The sequence below is a fragment of the Oncorhynchus clarkii genome, chromosome 30 (assembly GCF_045791955.1).
Source record: "Oncorhynchus clarkii lewisi isolate Uvic-CL-2024 chromosome 30, UVic_Ocla_1.0, whole genome shotgun sequence".
NCBI lineage: Eukaryota > Metazoa > Chordata > Actinopteri > Salmoniformes > Salmonidae > Oncorhynchus > Oncorhynchus clarkii.
Window position 1 is genome coordinate 22615681 of NC_092176.1, and position 17939 is coordinate 22633619.

The 17939-nt window shown below is 44.6% G+C and overlaps 1 protein-coding gene across 1 annotated transcript in view; it reads right to left on the minus strand.

Moving 5' to 3' along the window:
• Positions 1 to 340: 340 nt before the first annotated feature.
• Positions 341 to 17939, minus strand: part of LOC139390224 (SET-binding protein-like) — a 104623-nt gene continuing 87024 nt past the window's right edge. Inside the window, exons 4-7 of the mRNA XM_071137481.1 lie at positions 16109 to 17822; positions 15714 to 15915; positions 9242 to 10280; positions 341 to 2238 (exon numbers count right to left, since the gene is read on the minus strand). Of these exons, the coding sequence (XP_070993582.1) occupies positions 1769 to 2238; positions 9242 to 10280; positions 15714 to 15915; positions 16109 to 17822 (3425 nt within the window). The 3' untranslated portion in view covers positions 341 to 1768. The remainder of the gene's footprint in view (positions 2239 to 9241; positions 10281 to 15713; positions 15916 to 16108; positions 17823 to 17939) is intronic.

Here is a 17939-nt window from a genome sequence, read left to right on the forward strand (position 1 = left end):
ACATATAACTCTGAGGCTTTGGTTCCCTATTCCAATACTTAATTGTTGTTTTTCTACCACTACTCATGTTGTTTTCCTACCACTACTCATGTTGTTTTCCTACCACTACTCAGATAGAAACCATCAGAGTACCACACACTGATCATTAGGGGCGGCAGGGTAGCCTAGTGGTTAGAGCGTTGGACTAGTAACCGAAAGGTTGCAAGTTCAAATCCCCGAGCTGACGAGGTACAAATCTGTCGTTCTGCCCCTGAACAGGCAGTTCAGGGGCATTGAAAATAAGAATTTGTTCTTAACTGACTTGCCTAGTAAAATAAAGGTAAAATTAAAAAAAATGAGTCCTCCTCCATCTTTACTGTCCAATCAAATCTCAGGCTTGGGCTTAGGTTTGACGCCATTGGCTGAGCATCCTGCATTTTCAAATAGTTTACATTAAAGCACGTTTCTGAATGGATGTCTACCAATGAAGTCAAGGCCAAATCGTAAGGCTAGAACAAGCATGTAAGTGCTGACTTTGATTAAATGAAAGTGTATGTTTAGATAGCAAATGAAAACCATCTTTAAAGGTCGACATTGGGAACAAAAAAATGGTCCAACCTCGCCTCTTTCTCAATTTTCAAACAGAAATGGGGTGTTGGTGGTTTGGTGGATCATCGATGTGTCATTCTGTTCTTACACTGCGACCGACGTAGCTAGTTTGTTAGCTAAGCTAGCCACTGTAGCTAGCCAGTATCTCCTCCATGTGTAGAAGTCATTTCACAGGATTTGTTTTTGGACAGAAGCTGTAGAGATCGGTAGGAAATGGCACTTCTTTAGCCAAATATCTTATCTATATATTTTTTGTTGTTGCATTAAATGACCTGGTATGATGGAGCATTGATCAGTTATACAGTTAAAAGCCGTTATCTTTGTGTTTTTGCCCAAAGTTGACCTTTAAGGTTTCACCAAACACCCCTGATATTCCCATGTATGTGATGACCTTCTTATATACACAGAATAAATGAATGAATAGATGTGGTTCCTTCAGCCTGAAAACAAACATGTCCTGAGTCACATCCAGGTCTATTTTTGGTTATAAAACCACAATCCCAACGTTTATGGACTATGGTACAACATTTCAGTTTGATATGAGCCAGTACATGTAAATGGACTGTATTCTGCGGGGTAAAAGGCGGGTAAAAGTGGAGTATGTTCCTATGTACAGTTAGATCATAGCTGTAAAGGCCAGGGAGGCTCAGTACAGCATATTGCCTTTATAGTATCTCTGCGGCAGGGGGGGGGGAACTAAGCAGAGCTGCACAATATCATATTAACCAATCACCACCCCCCGTCTGCTGGTAAAGGTGTGGCTAATGCCACATTCAGATAAAGACTATCATAAAGTACCATTGTATTTCATACCGTATAGTACCATAGTATCATACAGTACCTTATCAAATAGTGCCATATAGTATCAGATATTGTACCATAAAGTACCATACAGTATCATATTAAAGTACCATACGCATCATTGTTTCACATACATGTATGGTAAGTGTCATTGTCCGTCTTCAGAAGTGCAACACTGTTGCTCTTCTAATGTTACTCTCCTTACACACTCCTTACATCCAATCATAGAAGAGAAACAGACAGGCCAATAGGTCAAAGTGCACAGAGGTCCCAGAATTGACGTCCGTTTTGGCTGCTAAGGCCTGTGTTAGCTCCTCTCACCAGCTCTCTGATAGGTCAGAGCTCATCTGTATCTGCAACTGTCCTGATGACTGATTAGCTAATGAAACGCCATATCCCCTCCCTCTTCCTTCCTGGGTCTACCCCTGCGTTTCCCTCCTCTGGTCAGTGGGGGCGCCAGAGAACGTGCTCTGTGAACTACCGTCTCAATAGCCACTGAGATTGAGTCGTGATTGGAAAACTCCAGAGGCTGTGGGGCGGGACTTGGTCTTAAGCTCCGCTTGCCCGGTAGGTCCACACACCTCTCCAGCACCGGCATCCCGAAGCCCCTCCCTATGTCGCTCCCGTAATTGTTGGGTTCAAATTCATCAATGGGGTGTTTCCGGGGGCGACCAGGTCGCCTTTTGACAACGTTGTTACCGGTCTTGGCCTGGCGCTGGAGACGCTTCACACGCAGGATCTTCTGCACATGCTCAAAGCTCCTCTGATTGTTGAGAGAACACATCCTCCTGACCTCACCGTGGATCTGTTCCACCTCATGACGCTTATATCTCCTCTTACCTGGAACACCTGAGAGAGAGAGACCGAGACAGAGAGAGCAACAGATAGAGAGACAGAGAGACCGAGACAGAGAGAGCGAGAGACAGAGAGACAAGGAGAGAGAGAGAGCGATAGAGACCGAGAGAGAGCGAGAAAGACAGAGAGAACGAGAGAGAGAGAGACAGAAAGAGTGAGCGAGACAGACAGAAAGAGGAGAGACAGAGGAGAGAGTTAGATGTGTGGCCGCACTTTGACAATGTAAGATGGAGAAGAGTGGGGTTACAAGACATATATCAGCCGTTTAACAGTGAATGAAACAAAAGCTAAATTAGAGGGTTCACAAGACAATGCTACCAAGAAAGAATTGTCTTGAATACCAACAAAAAGCCCACATTGCTGCTCATTGAAATATTTGGGTTTTTGTTCGAGCTCCTTCCTGCTAATTTCCGCCTTATTCAGGCTTGCCTTGCAGCTGAAACAGAAGTAGAGATTCCATCCTGTGCTAAAGAGAGGAGATAGAGAGAGAGACAGAGAGAAAGAGAATGATGAATAGTGAGAGAGAGAGGACCTTCCATTCTGCTAGCAGGAAACCCACAGAAATGTGTCCAGCCATTAAATGTGTCACTATACAACAGTGTTTCTACACATCTGGAGCACCGGCTGGCAAACAGGCCAGACACACACACGCACCACAGATAATAACACAAATGCACACACAAGCAGGCACACATACACACAAATTCAGCATAAGATTGGCTGAGCAGAGGAAACTGGAGCCATATTGTTTCCTTCGTGCTGATGAACTGGGAACTCTGCCCTTCATACACACAGCTCTTTCTCTCTCCCCTATCTCGCTCTTGCTGTCTGGGAAGGACTTCTGGCTTCCTCCTTCAATGGGTTTTGAGAAGGAGACGAGGATAGAGGATGTGAGGAGTATGCAGTTCAGATCTTCTCTCCCTCTCTAGCTCCTACCTCCTCTCAGAGCCCCACCCCCTCTTCTCTGGGCAGTGTTCCCAGATTAAACCAAAGCCAAAATGGAGGAATAGCACAATCAGACACAACAGGCCCAAAAAGAGCCGCCTTTAAACGCGCCTGTTCTCTTCCTCTCTCTACCTCATTCTCTCCTATTCAGTGTGGTTTTTCAGTATTTCTGGGTTTTCCTCCACGTTGTTCTAAGCTGTGACAATGTAACAGTACTAACTAACCACTACGGCTAACAAAGTGATAATTAGACCGAAATACATTTGAATGACACACAAATGAATTCATATTTAATCCATCATTGGTCTTCATAGCTATCAAATGCTTGCTGATGATTTTAAAAGACATTTAGTCCAGACTCTAGTATTGTAAACATGCCCAATGGTATTGAGATAAGACCTGCATCATAATACGATCATGATAACATATAAAGCCTCCTGTCCATAGCTTCTCTTCTACTGAGACAATACACTAGCACTGAGTAGTAGCAATTTGTGAGGCACAGAAACACACATACAAGGACACACACACACAGGGACAGGAATTTATGAGCTCCATACACTTGAGTGTACAAAACATTAGGGACACCTTCCTAATATTGAGTTGCACCCAATTTTGCCTTCAGAACTGCCTACATTTATCAGGGCATGGACTACAAGGTGTGGAAAGCGTTCCACAGGGATGCTGGCTCATGTTGACTCCAATGCTTCTCACAATTTTTGTGAAGTTGGCTGGATGTCCTTTGGGTGGTGGGCCATTATTGATACCCACAGGAAACTATAGAGCGTGAGAAACCCAGCAGCGTTGCAGTTCTTGACACAATCAAACTGGTGCGCCTGGCAACTACTACCATACCCTGTTCATAGGCACTTAAATCTTTTGTCTTACCCCTTCACCCTCTGAATGCCACACATACAATCAATTTGTAAATTGTCTCAACAAAAATCCTTCTTTAACCTGTCTCCTCCCCTTCATCTACACCGATTGAGGGATCAAATAAGGGATCATAGATTTCACCTGGATTCACCTGTCATGTTTTGTACACTCAGTGTATTAGCATCATAAAAATTATTACCTTCAGCAGTACGTATAGCTCAATATCTATAGCCTCAGTCCAGTGGAGAATAAAGTTACAGGTCTGAGGTCAGTTCTGTGTCCTGTTTAAGATTTTGGTATGGTAACCTGATCCTAGACCTGTGTTTAAGGTACACTGCTATCCAGAGCTTTTAGCCAACTGCAGGAGGATGAATTATATATTGTGTGTGTGTGTGGGTGTGGGTGTGGGTGTGGGTGTGCACACACACACAGAGAAAATCACTTTCATTAACTCCGTAAAAAGGATGACTTGCTTTTCTGCAAATGATGGTGAGAGATTGCTGTCAGGTGCAGTTGAACCTGCTGATTAGTGGGAGCAGACACACAGTTCTAATCAGGCTCAGATAAACATCTAACCACAGGGCAGAAATGATTTAGAAACATCCTATCACGGGAGGAAATTATTTAGAAACATCCTATCACGGGAGGAAATGATTTAGAAACATCCTATCACGGGAGGAAATGATTTAGAAACATCCTATCACGGGAGGAAATGATTTAGAAACATCCTATCACGGGAGGAAATGATTTAGAAACATCCTATCACGGGAGGAAATGATTTAGAAACATCCTATCACGGGAGGAAATGATTTAGAAACATCCTATCACGGGAGGAAATGATTTATAAACATCCTATCACGGGAGGAAATGATTTATAAACATCCTATCACGGGAGGAAATGATTTAGAAACATCCTATCACGGGAGGATATGATTTAGAAACATCCTATCACGGGAGGAAATGATTTAGAAACATCCTATCACGGGAGGAAATGATTTAGAAACATCCTATCACAGGAGGAAATGATTTAGAAACATCCTATCACGGGAGGAAATGATTTAGAAACATCCTATCACAGGAGGAAATGATTTAGAAACATCCTATCACAGGAGGAAATGATTTAGAAACATCCTATCACGGGAGGAAATGGAAACATCCTATCACGGGAGGAAATGATTTAGAAACATTCAATCACAGGAGGAAATGATTTAGAAACATCCAATCACGGGAGGAAATGATTTAGAAACATTCAATCACAGGAGGAAATGATTTAGAAACATTCAATCACACAAGAGTGGAGAATAATATACATTTAGGATCAGTGTGTCTGTGTGTGTGTCAGTGTGCGTGTGTTTTAATTGGGCTAGGGCTGGTCTGTGGACGTAGCAGTAAGTCATGCTGGTGGAGGGAGGAGAGAGGGAGACGGAAGAAGGAGTAGAGAGAGGAAGGAGAGAAAGAGGGAGATGGGGAAGAAGGAGTGGAGAGGGAGGGAGGAGAGACGGGGAAGATGGGGGAAAGAGAGGGAACAGGGAGAGGAGAGAGTGAGGGAATAGAGAGAAAGAGGGGGTATACCCTGTCTAGAGCAGTAGAAGAGATGGAGGAAGGGAGAGGGAGAAAAAGGGGTAGAAGAAGGCAGTTAGAGAGGGGGGTAGTGTGTGCGTGAGTCATCTCTCATGGGACCCCTGGGGAGGGGGATGTAATCTAAGTGAGCCCCTGGCTTCTCTCCCCCTCCGCTGGACTAGGCCCCACTCATTAAAGTCCTGGCTGGTAGCCAGCTCTGTTAACAGAGCCACAGCCTTTTACTGCCTGTCTGGAGAATATAAATCACAACCTGGGAATCATATATCTCTGGGACCAACCATTGGCAGGCTGAGAGGGAGGGAGGGAGAGATTGGTGAATTATAGGCCTCTCCACCCATGCGTTTCGTTCTCTCCCTCTCTGGCCAGATGTGCTCGCTGCACTCAGAATACAGAATGTACCACAAACACATTTGTTCAGTATTTGGTGATTTAGGAGCTGACTGCCTCTTTGTCTGCTATAGGCTTACACATGTTCATCTGGCTGCTTCGAAAACTTGGAAGACACCTTAAACACTATCCACATCATATATCATATATATACATTTGATGTAAAAACAGAATAATAAGCAACTACTGATGTTGTTTTCCACTATCGGAACAAGAATTAACGCATCCACTGCCTCAGTACAACAATATATTTTGAGCTAAATCTGAACAATCAGATATCTGGAGAGAGTGTGGCTGTGTTATAACATGATAATAAGCCTGTTACTATCAATAATACGTTGTTACCTGTTAGAGCTAACCGATCGCTGCAGCTGTACATAGTCCTTCTGTAAATAGCCCACCCAATCTACCTACCTCCTCCCCATATTGTTTTTATATACATAGGCCATAGTAGATAAGTTATTTACAATTTAGCATTAACACTGGAGTGATAAATGAGCAGATGATGATGTGCAAGTAGAGATACTGGTGTATAACACAGCCCACTCTAACGGGTAACATGTTACTATTCTATTAGACTTATTACCATGTTATAACACAGCCCCACTCTAACAGGTAGCGTGTTACTATTCTATTAGACTTATTAAAATGTTATAACACAGCCCCACTCTAACAGGTAACGTGTTACTATTCTATTAGACTTATTAAAATGTTATAACACAGCCCCACTAACAGGTAACGTGTTACTATTCTATTAGACTTATTACCATGTTATAACACAGCCCCACTCTAACAGGTAACGTGTTACTATTCTATTAGACTTATTACCATGTTATAACACAGCCCCACTCTAACAGGTAACGTGTTACTATTCTATTAGACTTATTACCATGTTATAACACAGCCCCACTCTAACAGGTAACGTGTTACTACTCTGTTAGAGTGGGGCTGTGTTATAACATGGTAATAAGTCTAATAGAATAGTAACACGTTACCTGTTAGAGTGGGGCTGTGTTATAACATGGTAATAAGTCTAATATAATAGTAACACGTTGTTACCCGTTAGAGTGGGGCTGTGTTATAACATGGTAATACGTCTAATAGAATAGTAACACATTACCTGTTAGAGTGGGGCTGTGTTATAACATGGTAATAAGTCTAATAGAATAGTAACACGTTACCTGTTAGAGTGGGGCTGTGTTATAACATGGTAATAAGTCTAATAGAGTAGTAACACGTTACCTGTTAGAGTGGGGCTGTGTTATAACATGGTAATAAGTCTAATAGAATAGTAACACGTTACCTGTTAGAGTGGGGCTGTGTTATAACATGGTAATAAGTCTAATAGAATAGTAACACGTTACCTGTTAGAGTGGTGCTGTGTTATAACATGGTAATAAGTCTAATAGAATAGTAACACGTTACCTGTTAGAGTGGGGCTGTGTTATAACATGGTAATACGTCTAATAGAATAGTAACACGTTACCTGTTAGAGTGGGGCTGTGTTATAACATGGTAATTAGTCTAATATAATAGTAACACGTTACCTGTTAGAGTGGGGCTGTGTTATAACATGGTAATAAGTCTAATATAATAGTAACACGTTGTTACCCGTTAGAGTGGGGCTGTGTTATAACATGGTAATAAGTCTAATAGAATAGTAACACGTTACCTGTTAGAGTGGGGCTGTGTTATAACATGGTAATACGTCTAATAGAATAGTAACACGTTACCTGTTAGAGTGGGGCTGTGTTATAACATGGTAATAAGTCTAATAGAATAGTAACACGTTACCTGTTAGAGTGGGGCTGTGTTATAACATGGTAATAAGTCTAATAGAATAGTAACACGTTGTAACCCGTTAGAGTGGGGCTGTGTTATAACATGGTAATACGTCTAATAGAATAGTAACACGTTACCTGTTAGAGTGGGGCTGTGTTATAACATGGTAATAAGTCTAATAGAATAGTAACACATTACCTGTTAGAGTGGGGCTGTGTTATAACATGGTAATAAGTCTAATAGAATAGTAACACGTTACCTGTTAGAGTGGTGCTGTGTTATAACATGGTAATAAGTCTAATAGAATAGTAACACGTTACCTGTTAGAGTGGGGCTGTGTTATAACATGGTAATACGTCTAATAGAATAGTAACACGTTACCTGTTAGAGTGGGGCTGTGTTATAACATGGTAATTAGTCTAATATAATAGTAACATGTTACCTGTTAGAGTGGGGCTGTGTTATAACATGGTAATAAGTCTAATATAATAGTAACACGTTGTTACCCGTTAGAGTGGGGCTGTGTTATAACATGGTAATAAGTCTAATAGAATAGTAACACGTTACCTGTTAGAGTGGGGCTGTGTTATAACATGGTAATACGTCTAATAGAATAGTAACACGTTACCTGTTAGAGTGGGGCTGTGTTATAACATGGTAATAAGTCTAATAGAATAGTAACACGTTACCTGTTAGAGTGGGGCTGTGTTATAACATGGTAATAAGTCTAATAGAATAGTAACACGTTGTAACCCGTTAGAGTGGGGCTGTGTTATAACATGGTAATACGTCTAATAGAATAGTAACACGTTACCTGTTAGAGTGGGGCTGTGTTATAACATTGTAATAAGTCTAATAGAATAGTAACACATTACCTGTTAGAGTGGGGCTGTGTTATAACATGGTAATAAGTCTAATAGAATAGTAACACGTTACCTGTTAGAGTGGGGCTGTGTTATAACATGGTAATAAGTCTAATAGAATAGTAACACGTTACCTGTTAGAGTGGGGCTGTGTTATAACATGGTAATAAGTCTAATAGAATAGTAACACGTTACCCGTTAGAGTGGGGCTGTGTTATAACATGGTAATAAGTCTAATAGAATAGTAACATGTTACCTGTTAGAGTGGGGCTGTGTTATAACATGGTAATAAGTCTAATAGAATAGTAACACGTTACCCGTTAGAGTGGGGCTGTGTTATAACATGGTAATAAGTCTAATAGAATAGTAACACATTACCTGTTAGAGTGGGGCTGTGTTATAACATGGTAATAAGTCTAATAGAATAGTAACATGTTACCTGTTAGAGTGGGGCTGTGTTATAACATGGTAATAAGTTAATAGAATAGTAACACGTTACCCGTTAGAGTGGGGCTGTGTTATAACATGGTAATAAGTCTAATAGAATAGTAACACGTTGTTACCTGTTAGAGTGGGGCTGGAACTGTGGAAGGACTCTTCTCTTTCATGGATCTTCTCTTTCCTGGCATTGTGGAACGACATCACCCCTTCCTCTCCGAACACTGCTAAGCCCCTCCTTCTGCCATGCCCACTGCCCTCCTCCCGCAATCTGAAAAGGTCAGAGGTCAAATCTGGCCGCAGTGATTGGCTGCTGTAGTTGCTCACGAAGCTGCACACTGGCTCTCCGGGTGTGCGTTGGCGGAACTGGACATGGTCCACAGAGAGAGAAGAGAGAGGGTTCGACTCAAACATCGCTCCCCTGGATCCCCCTCTAGAGCCTCTCCCACCCCCCCTCTGCTTCTCCTGACGCTTCTGGTTGGTCATCTCCCACCTGTCCGTCAGCAGGTTGAGCAGCCCATTGGTCTTGGCACCGCTGAAGAGCCCGCCCAGCTCCTGTCTGTCATGGGGTGAGAGGAGGTTGGTCTCTTCCTTATGTTTATGTTTGTGCTTGTGTTTCCTCTTGTGGAGCCTCACCCCTCCAAGACCTCCACCACCCAGTGATCCCAGTCCTTCTCCCCGACCAGAGGAGCCCTGCAGTGGGCCACTAGATGCCTGGAGCTTGGAGTGGCCCCCAGAGTGGAACTTCGGAGGGGGGACGGCAGGCCTCATAAATGGGGAGGGTGGTGAAGGGCCGTGGGGATGGTGGGGAAGGTAGAGTGGGGGTGATGGGGTGTAGTAGCCCAGGCTCAGAGGCGGGGCATAAGGCATGGCATATGGTGCATAGTAGTTCCCCCCCGCCAGTGGATACCCAAAACCCTGGACAAAAGGCAGCTTGGATGTGATTGGCTCGCTGGTTTTGGCGGGCCGGCCGCGCCTCCTCTTGGCCTTGAGCTCGGCGGTCCTGCGAAGGTACGGGGCGGGATCACAGGGGTAGGGGTCATAGGTCAGGGGGTAGTAGTGATGGTGGAAGTTGAGGCGGAAGATGGAGGGGTAGGGTTGCTGGGGGTAGCTGGAGGCGTAGCGTCGGTGGGACACATGTAGCTGCTGCAGCTTTACCACCACCTGGCAGAGAAGAGGAGGAGAGGCCAAATCAGTACTGGATAATTAATACAGTCCAGAGGAGAGGCCATATCAGTACTGGATAATACATACAGTCTAGAGGAGAGACCATATCAGTACTGGATAATACATACAGTCCAGAGGAGAGACCATATCAGTACAGGATAATACATACAGTCCAGAGGAGAGGAGGAGAGGCCAAAAAGGTATTGGATAATACATACAGTCCAGAGGAGAGGAGGATAGACCATATCAGTACCGGATAATACATACAGTCCAGAGGAGAGACCATATCAGTATTGGATAATACATACAGTCCAGAGGAGAGGCCAAAAAGGTACTGGATAATATATACAGTCCAGAGGAGAGGCCATATCAGTGCTGGATAATACATACAGTCCAGAGGAGAGGCCATATCAGTACTGGATAATACATACAGTTTAGAGGAGAGGCCATATCAGTACTGGATAATACATACAGTCCAGAGGAGAGACCATATCAGTACTGGATAATACATACAGTCCAGAGGAGAGGCCATATCAGTACTGGATAATACATACAGTCCAGAGGAGAGGCCATATCAGTACTGGATAATACGTACAGTCTAGAGGAGATAATACATACAGTCCAGAGGAGAGACCATATCAGTACTGGACAATACATACAGTCTAGAGGAGAGGCCATATCAGTCCTGGATAATACATACAGTCCAGAGGAGAGACCATATCAGAACTGGATAATACAAACAGTCCAGAGGAGAGACCATATCAGTACTGGATAATACATACAGTCCAGAGGAGAGACCATATCAGAACTGGATAAAACATACAGTCCAGAGGAGAGGAGGAGAGAACACATCAGTACTGGATAATATATACAGTCCAGAGGAGAGACCATATAAGTACTGGATAGTACATACAGTCCAGAGGAGAGGCCAAAAATGTACTGGACAATACATACAGTCCAGAGGAAAGACCATATCAGTACTGAATAATACATATAGTCCAGAGGAGAGGCCATATCAGTACTGGATAATACATACAGTCCAGAGGAGAGACCATATCAGTACTGGATAATACATACAGTCCAGAGGAGAGACCATATCAGAACTGGATAAAACATACAGTCCAGAGGAGAGGCCATATCAGTACTGGATAATACATACAGTCCAGAGGAGAGACCATATCAGAACTGGATAATACAAACAGTCCAGAGGAGAGACCATATCAGTACTGGATAATACATACAGTCCAGAGGAGAGACCATATCAGAACTGGATAAAACATACAGTCCAGAGGAGAGGAGGAGAGGACACATCAGTACTGGATAATATATACAGTCCAGAGGAGAGACCATATAAGTACTGGATAGTACATACAGTCCAGAGGAGAGGCCAAAAATGTACTGGACAATACATACAGTCCAGAGGAGAGGCCATATCAGTACTGGACAATACATGCAGTCCAGAGGAGAGACCATATCAGTACTGAATAATACATATAGTTCAGAGGAGAGGCCATATCAGTACTGGATAATACATACAGTCCAGAGGAGAGGCCATATCAGTACTGGATAATACATACAGTCCAGAGGAGAGACATATCAGTACTGAATAATACATACAGTCCAGAGGAGAGACCATATCAGTACTGGATAATACATACAGTCCAGAGGAGAGGAGGACAGGCCCTATCAGTACTGGATAATATAGAGGAGAGACCATACAGTCCAGAGGAGAGACCATATCAGTACTGGATAATACATACAGTCCAGAGGAGAGACCATATCAGTACTGGATAATACATACAGTCCAGAGGAGAGACCATATCAGTACTGGATAATACATACAGTCCAGAGGAGAGACCATATCAGTACTGGATAATACATACAGTCCAGAGGAGAGACCATATCAGTACTGGATAATACATACAGTCCAGAGGAGAGACCATATCAGTACTGGATAATACATACAGTCTAGAGGAGAGGCCATATCAGTACTGGATAATACATACAGTCTAGAGGAGAGACCATATCAGTACTGGATAATACATACAGTCCAGAGGAGAGACCATATCAGTACTGGATAAAACAAAGTCCAGAGGAGAGGAGGAGAGGACATATCAGTACTGGATAATACATACAGTCCAGAGGAGAGACCATATCAGAACTGGATAATACAAACAGTCCAGAGGAGAGACCATATCAGTACTGGATAATACATACAGTCCAGAGGAGAGGAGGAGAGACCATATCAGGACTGGATAATACATACAGTCCAGAGGAGAGGACATATCAGTACTGGATAATACATGCAGTCCAGAGGAGAGACCATATCAGTACTGGATAATACATACAGTCCAGAGGAGAGACCATATCAGTACTGGATAGTACATACAGTCCAGAGGAGAGGAGGAGAGACCATATCAGTACTGGATAATACATACAGTCCAGAGGAGAGACCATATCAGTACATGGAGGAGAGACCATATCAGTACTGGATAATACATAAAACATACAGTCCAGAGGAGAGACCATATCAGTACTGGATAATACATACAGTCTAGAGGAGAGGCCATATCAGTACTGGATAATACATACAGTCTAGAGGAGAGACCATATCAGTACTGGATAATACATACAGTCCAGAGGAGAGACCATATCAGTACTGGATAAAACATAAAGTCCAGAGGAGAGGAGGAGAGGACATATCAGTACTGGATAATACATACAGTCCAGAGGAGAGACCATATCAGAACTGGATAATACAAACAGTCCAGAGGAGAGACCATATCAGTACTGGATAATACATACAGTCCAGAGGAGAGGAGGAGAGACCATATCAGGACTGGATAATACATACAGTCCAGAGGAGAGGACATATCAGTACTGGATAATACATGCAGTCCAGAGGAGAGACCATATCAGTACTGGATTACACATACAGTCCAGAGGAGAGACCATATCAGTACTGGATAGTACATACAGTCCAGAGGAGAGGAGGAGAGACCATATCAGTACTGGATAATACATACAGTCCAGAGGAGAGACCATATCAGTACTGGATAAAACATACAGTCCAGAGGAGAGGAGGAGAGGCCATATCAGTACTGGATAATACATACAGTCCAGAGGAGAGACCATATCAGTACTGGATAATACATACAGACCAGAGGAGAGACCATATCAGTACTGGATAATACATACAGTCTAGAGGAGAGGTACTGGATAATACATATCAGTACTGGATAATACATACAGTCTAGAGGAGAGACCATATCAATACTGGATAATACATACAGTCCAGAGGAGAGACCATATCAGTACTGGATAAAACATAAAGTCCAGAGGAGAGACCATATCAGTACTGGATAATACAAACAGTCCAGAGGAGAGGAGGAGAGGCCATATCAGTACTGGATAATACATACAGTCCAGAGGAGAGACCATATCAGTACTGGATAATACATACAGTCCAGAGGAGAGACCATATCAGTACTGGATAATACATACAGTCTAGAGGAGAGGCCATATCAGTACTGGATAATACATACAGTCTAGAGGAGAGACCATATCAGTATTGGATAATACATACAGTCCAGAGGAGAGACCATATCAGTACTGGATAAAACATAAAGTCCAGAGGAGAGGAGGAGAGGACATATCAGTACTGGATAATACATACAGTCTAGAGGAGAGACCATATCAGAACTGGATAATACAAACAGTCCAGAGGAGAGACCATATCAGTACTGGATAATACATACAGTCCAGAGGAGAGGAGGAGAGACCATATCAGTACTGGATAATACATACAGTCCAGAGGAGAGGAGGAGAGACCATATCAGTACTGGATAATACATACAGTCCAGAGGAGAGGACATATCAGTACTGGATAATACATGCAGTCCAGAGGAGAGACCATATCAGTACTGGATAATACATACAGTCCAGAGGAGAGACCATATCAGTACTGGATAGTACATACAGTCCAGAGGAGAGGAGGAGAGACCATATCAGTACTGGATAAAACATACAGTCCAGAGGAGAGACCATATCAGTACTGGATAAAACATACAGTCCAGAGGAGAGGAGGAGAGGCCATATCAGTACTGGATAATACATACAGTCCAGAGGAGAGACCATATCAGTACTGGATAATACATACAGGAGGAGAGACCATAAGTACATACATACAGTCCAGAGGAGAGACCATATCAGTACTGGATAATACATACAGTCCATATCAGTACTGGATAATACATACAGTCCAGAGGAGAGGAGGAGAGGCCATATCAGTACTGGATAATACATACAGTCCAGAGGAGAGACCATATCAGTACTGGATAATACAAACAGTCCAGAGGAGAGGAGGAGAGGCCATATCAGTACTGGATAATACATACAGTCCAGAGGAGAGACCATATCAGTACTGGATAATACATACAGTCCAGAGGAGAGACCATATCAGTACTGGATAAACAGTCCAGAGGAGAGGAGGAGAGGCCATATCAGTACTGGATAATACATACAGTCCAGAGGAGAGACCATATCAGTACTGGATAAAACATACAGTCCAGAGGAGAGACCATATCAGTACTGGATAAAACATACAGTCCAGAGGCGAGACCATATCAGTACAGGATAATACATACAGTCCAGAGGAGAGACCATATCAGTACTGGATAATACATACAGTCCAGAGGAGAGGAGGAGAGACCATATCAGTACTGGATAATACATACAGTCCAGAGGAGAGACCATATCAGTACTGGATAATACATACAGTCCAGAGGAGAGGAGGAGAGGCCATATCAGTACTGGATAATACATACAGTCCAGAGGAGAGACCATATCAGTACTGGATAATACATACAGTCCAGAGGAGAGACCATATCAGTACCGGATAATACATACAGTCCAGAGGAGAGACCATATCAGTACTGGATAATACATACAGTCCAGAGGAGAGGAGGAGAGGCCATATCAGTACTGGATAATACATACAGTCCAGAGGAGAGACCATATCAGTACTGGATAATACATACAGTCCAGAGGAGAGACCATATCAGTACCGGATAATACATACAGTCCAGAGGAGAGACCATATCAGTACCGGATAATACATACAGTCCAGAGGAGAGACCATATCAGTACTGGATAATACATACAGTCCAGAGGAGGCTGGTTGGCAAAAATATATGAGGACGGGCTCATTGTCATGGCTGGAATTAAATTAAAGGAAAGCTATCAAACACATCAAACACATGGGCTCAACATTTGTTAGATACCGGTCTATTTAATCTTTTCCAGCCATTACAATGGACCTGTCCTCTGATATCTCTGTGACATCATATACAATAAATAAGTCTAGTGGCAACTTCTTTCTACTCCTACACTAAGTTTTATGACATTTTATTAGGAAGTTGGATTTGATACCTCTTCTAGCTCAGACAGGAAGTTCAGGTGGTCTCTGCTCTGCAGGCACTTCCTCTTCCTGCGGTGTTTCTGCTTCTTCTCCTGGTGGGACAGGAAGTTGTCCACTACTGCCGGCTGCTCACAGCGACCCCTACTGCCGCGACTGGATGCCTGCAGAACGGCAGACTCCACAGCCTCAAACCCACACAGGTCAAAGGAGTACCTGCAACACAAAACAAAAACCTGTTAACTGGATGTACAATGTCGATATTGTGGTTTCATACAAACCCCTGGGCAATATTCACTCACTCACTGTCTCCCTCCCTCACTCACTTAACTAGCATCCTATCTCACTCACTCACTCCGTAACTTCTAGCTAACTAACTAACCATGTAAACTAACAGAGAGATAGATACCTGCGTCGTGCGTTGGTCCCCTTCTCTGTCTGGTCAGAGGTGCTGTTGTTGTCTGTCCCTATGCCGCTGTCGCTGGGAATAGTCTCCTCGCTGTGTGATTCACTGATGGGTGACAGCGTCACCTCCTTGATGGACGCCGCCCCCTCAGATAGGTGGGACGGGGAGTTGGCCAGGAGGCGCGGGGGAGAGAGCTTCCAGCCGGCCCCCAGTAGCCCCCTGCCTGGGGGTTTAGAGGGCAGGGCACTGATGGGCTGCAGGCTGGGCATGGTGGCGTCAGAGTGGAGGCCGTGAGGGCTGGGGTGGCACAGAGAGGACAGGGTGTGGGGTCTGAGGAGGAGGGTACTGGAGCTGAGAGGGGGGGAGGAAGGCACTAGGAGTCTGTTGTACAGGCTGGACATGGAGGCAGGCACAGGGGGCTTTGTCCCCCCACCTCTGGGGGGAAGGGTTTGGGTGTCAGAGCGCGGCTTTCTACCCCTCTTCTTCCCGATGTAGATGGTTCCTCTTTTACTGACGTTGATCTGCTTTCCCAGACGAGCCTCAATGGTAGAGGCCATGACCGTCATGGCGGAAGAGACCGGAGCCGAGGCGGACTTCAGCGCCAGGCTGCCATGTTGGCTGGAGCATGATAGGATCTCATTCAGGATGCTCTGCACCTTCCCCAGCTTCAACCTCTTCACCGGCCTGACATGGGCACCCTCACCACACTTCAGTTTCAACTCATTAATATTGGGGCTAGTGGAACCAGATGCGATTTGGGATAGTGTGGTCTTTCTCCTACGGCTGACCCCAGCAGGGCTGTCCCGGGCCAGAGGGCTCAGGGGGGAGGTGGAGGTGCCCTCGTGGATGGTTTCCACAGTGAGCAGGGGTTGTTTTTTGGGACGACCTCGTTTGCGCTTGGCGGGGGTGTGGACAGTCAGACTGTCTGTGTTGGTGTACAGGGGGCTGGAGGGGGTGATGGGGAAGGCAGAGGGGGGCTCACACATAGTTGACAGGGGGCTGCGGCCACTCTCCCTCTGGACTAGGTTGGGGAGGCTTCGGGACTTCAGGTAGGACCACCGGTCCTTGGTCTTGGGGAGGCTGGGGCTGGGTTTTAGGCTAGTGTTGGGGTTAGGGTTAAATATGGGGCTTAGGTTGGGCGATCTAGGGTTAGGGTTGAGAGTGGATCTTGAACTAGGGATATGGTTGGGGTTAGGGCTAGGCAATCTAGGGCTAGGGTTAGGATCAGGGTGTTTGTGGGGATCTGTGGCTGATCTAGGATGGCCAACTGGGTTCTTTCTCATCCAGCTCTGGATCATGGCTGATTCCATGTTGGCCCCACTCATCACCCTCGCTCCTTTCTCCTCTCTCTCACCTATCTCTGTTCTCTCCCCCTTATCTGCTCTTTCTTCTTTCTCCCCTCTCTCTCCTCTGTCCCCGTCTGCCTCAAGCTGGCTACCCTCCTCACTCCGTCCTGACCGAGATTCACTCCTGTGGGAGTCCATCTTGTTGCCTTCCATCTTGTGGGTTGCTTTGAGCTCTGGAGGCCCTGATTTGCTCCTCTCTGTGATGTCAGTGCCCTGCAGCTGTTCTGATTGGTCTTTCTGGGTGAGTGACTCCTGGAGACACCGCCTCCTCCTCCTTTTCCTCCCTATTCCCTCCTCCATCAGCTCAGGAGCACCAAGCATTGGCATCTCCCTCTCCTCCTTTCTTGTCCTCCCTATGCTCTCCCTCTCCTCCTCCTTTCTTGTCCTCCCTATGCTCTCCCTCTCCTCCTCCTTTCTTGTCCTCCCTAAGCTCTCCCTCTCCTCCTCCTTTCTTGTCCTCCCTATGCTCTCCCTCTCCTCCTCCTTTC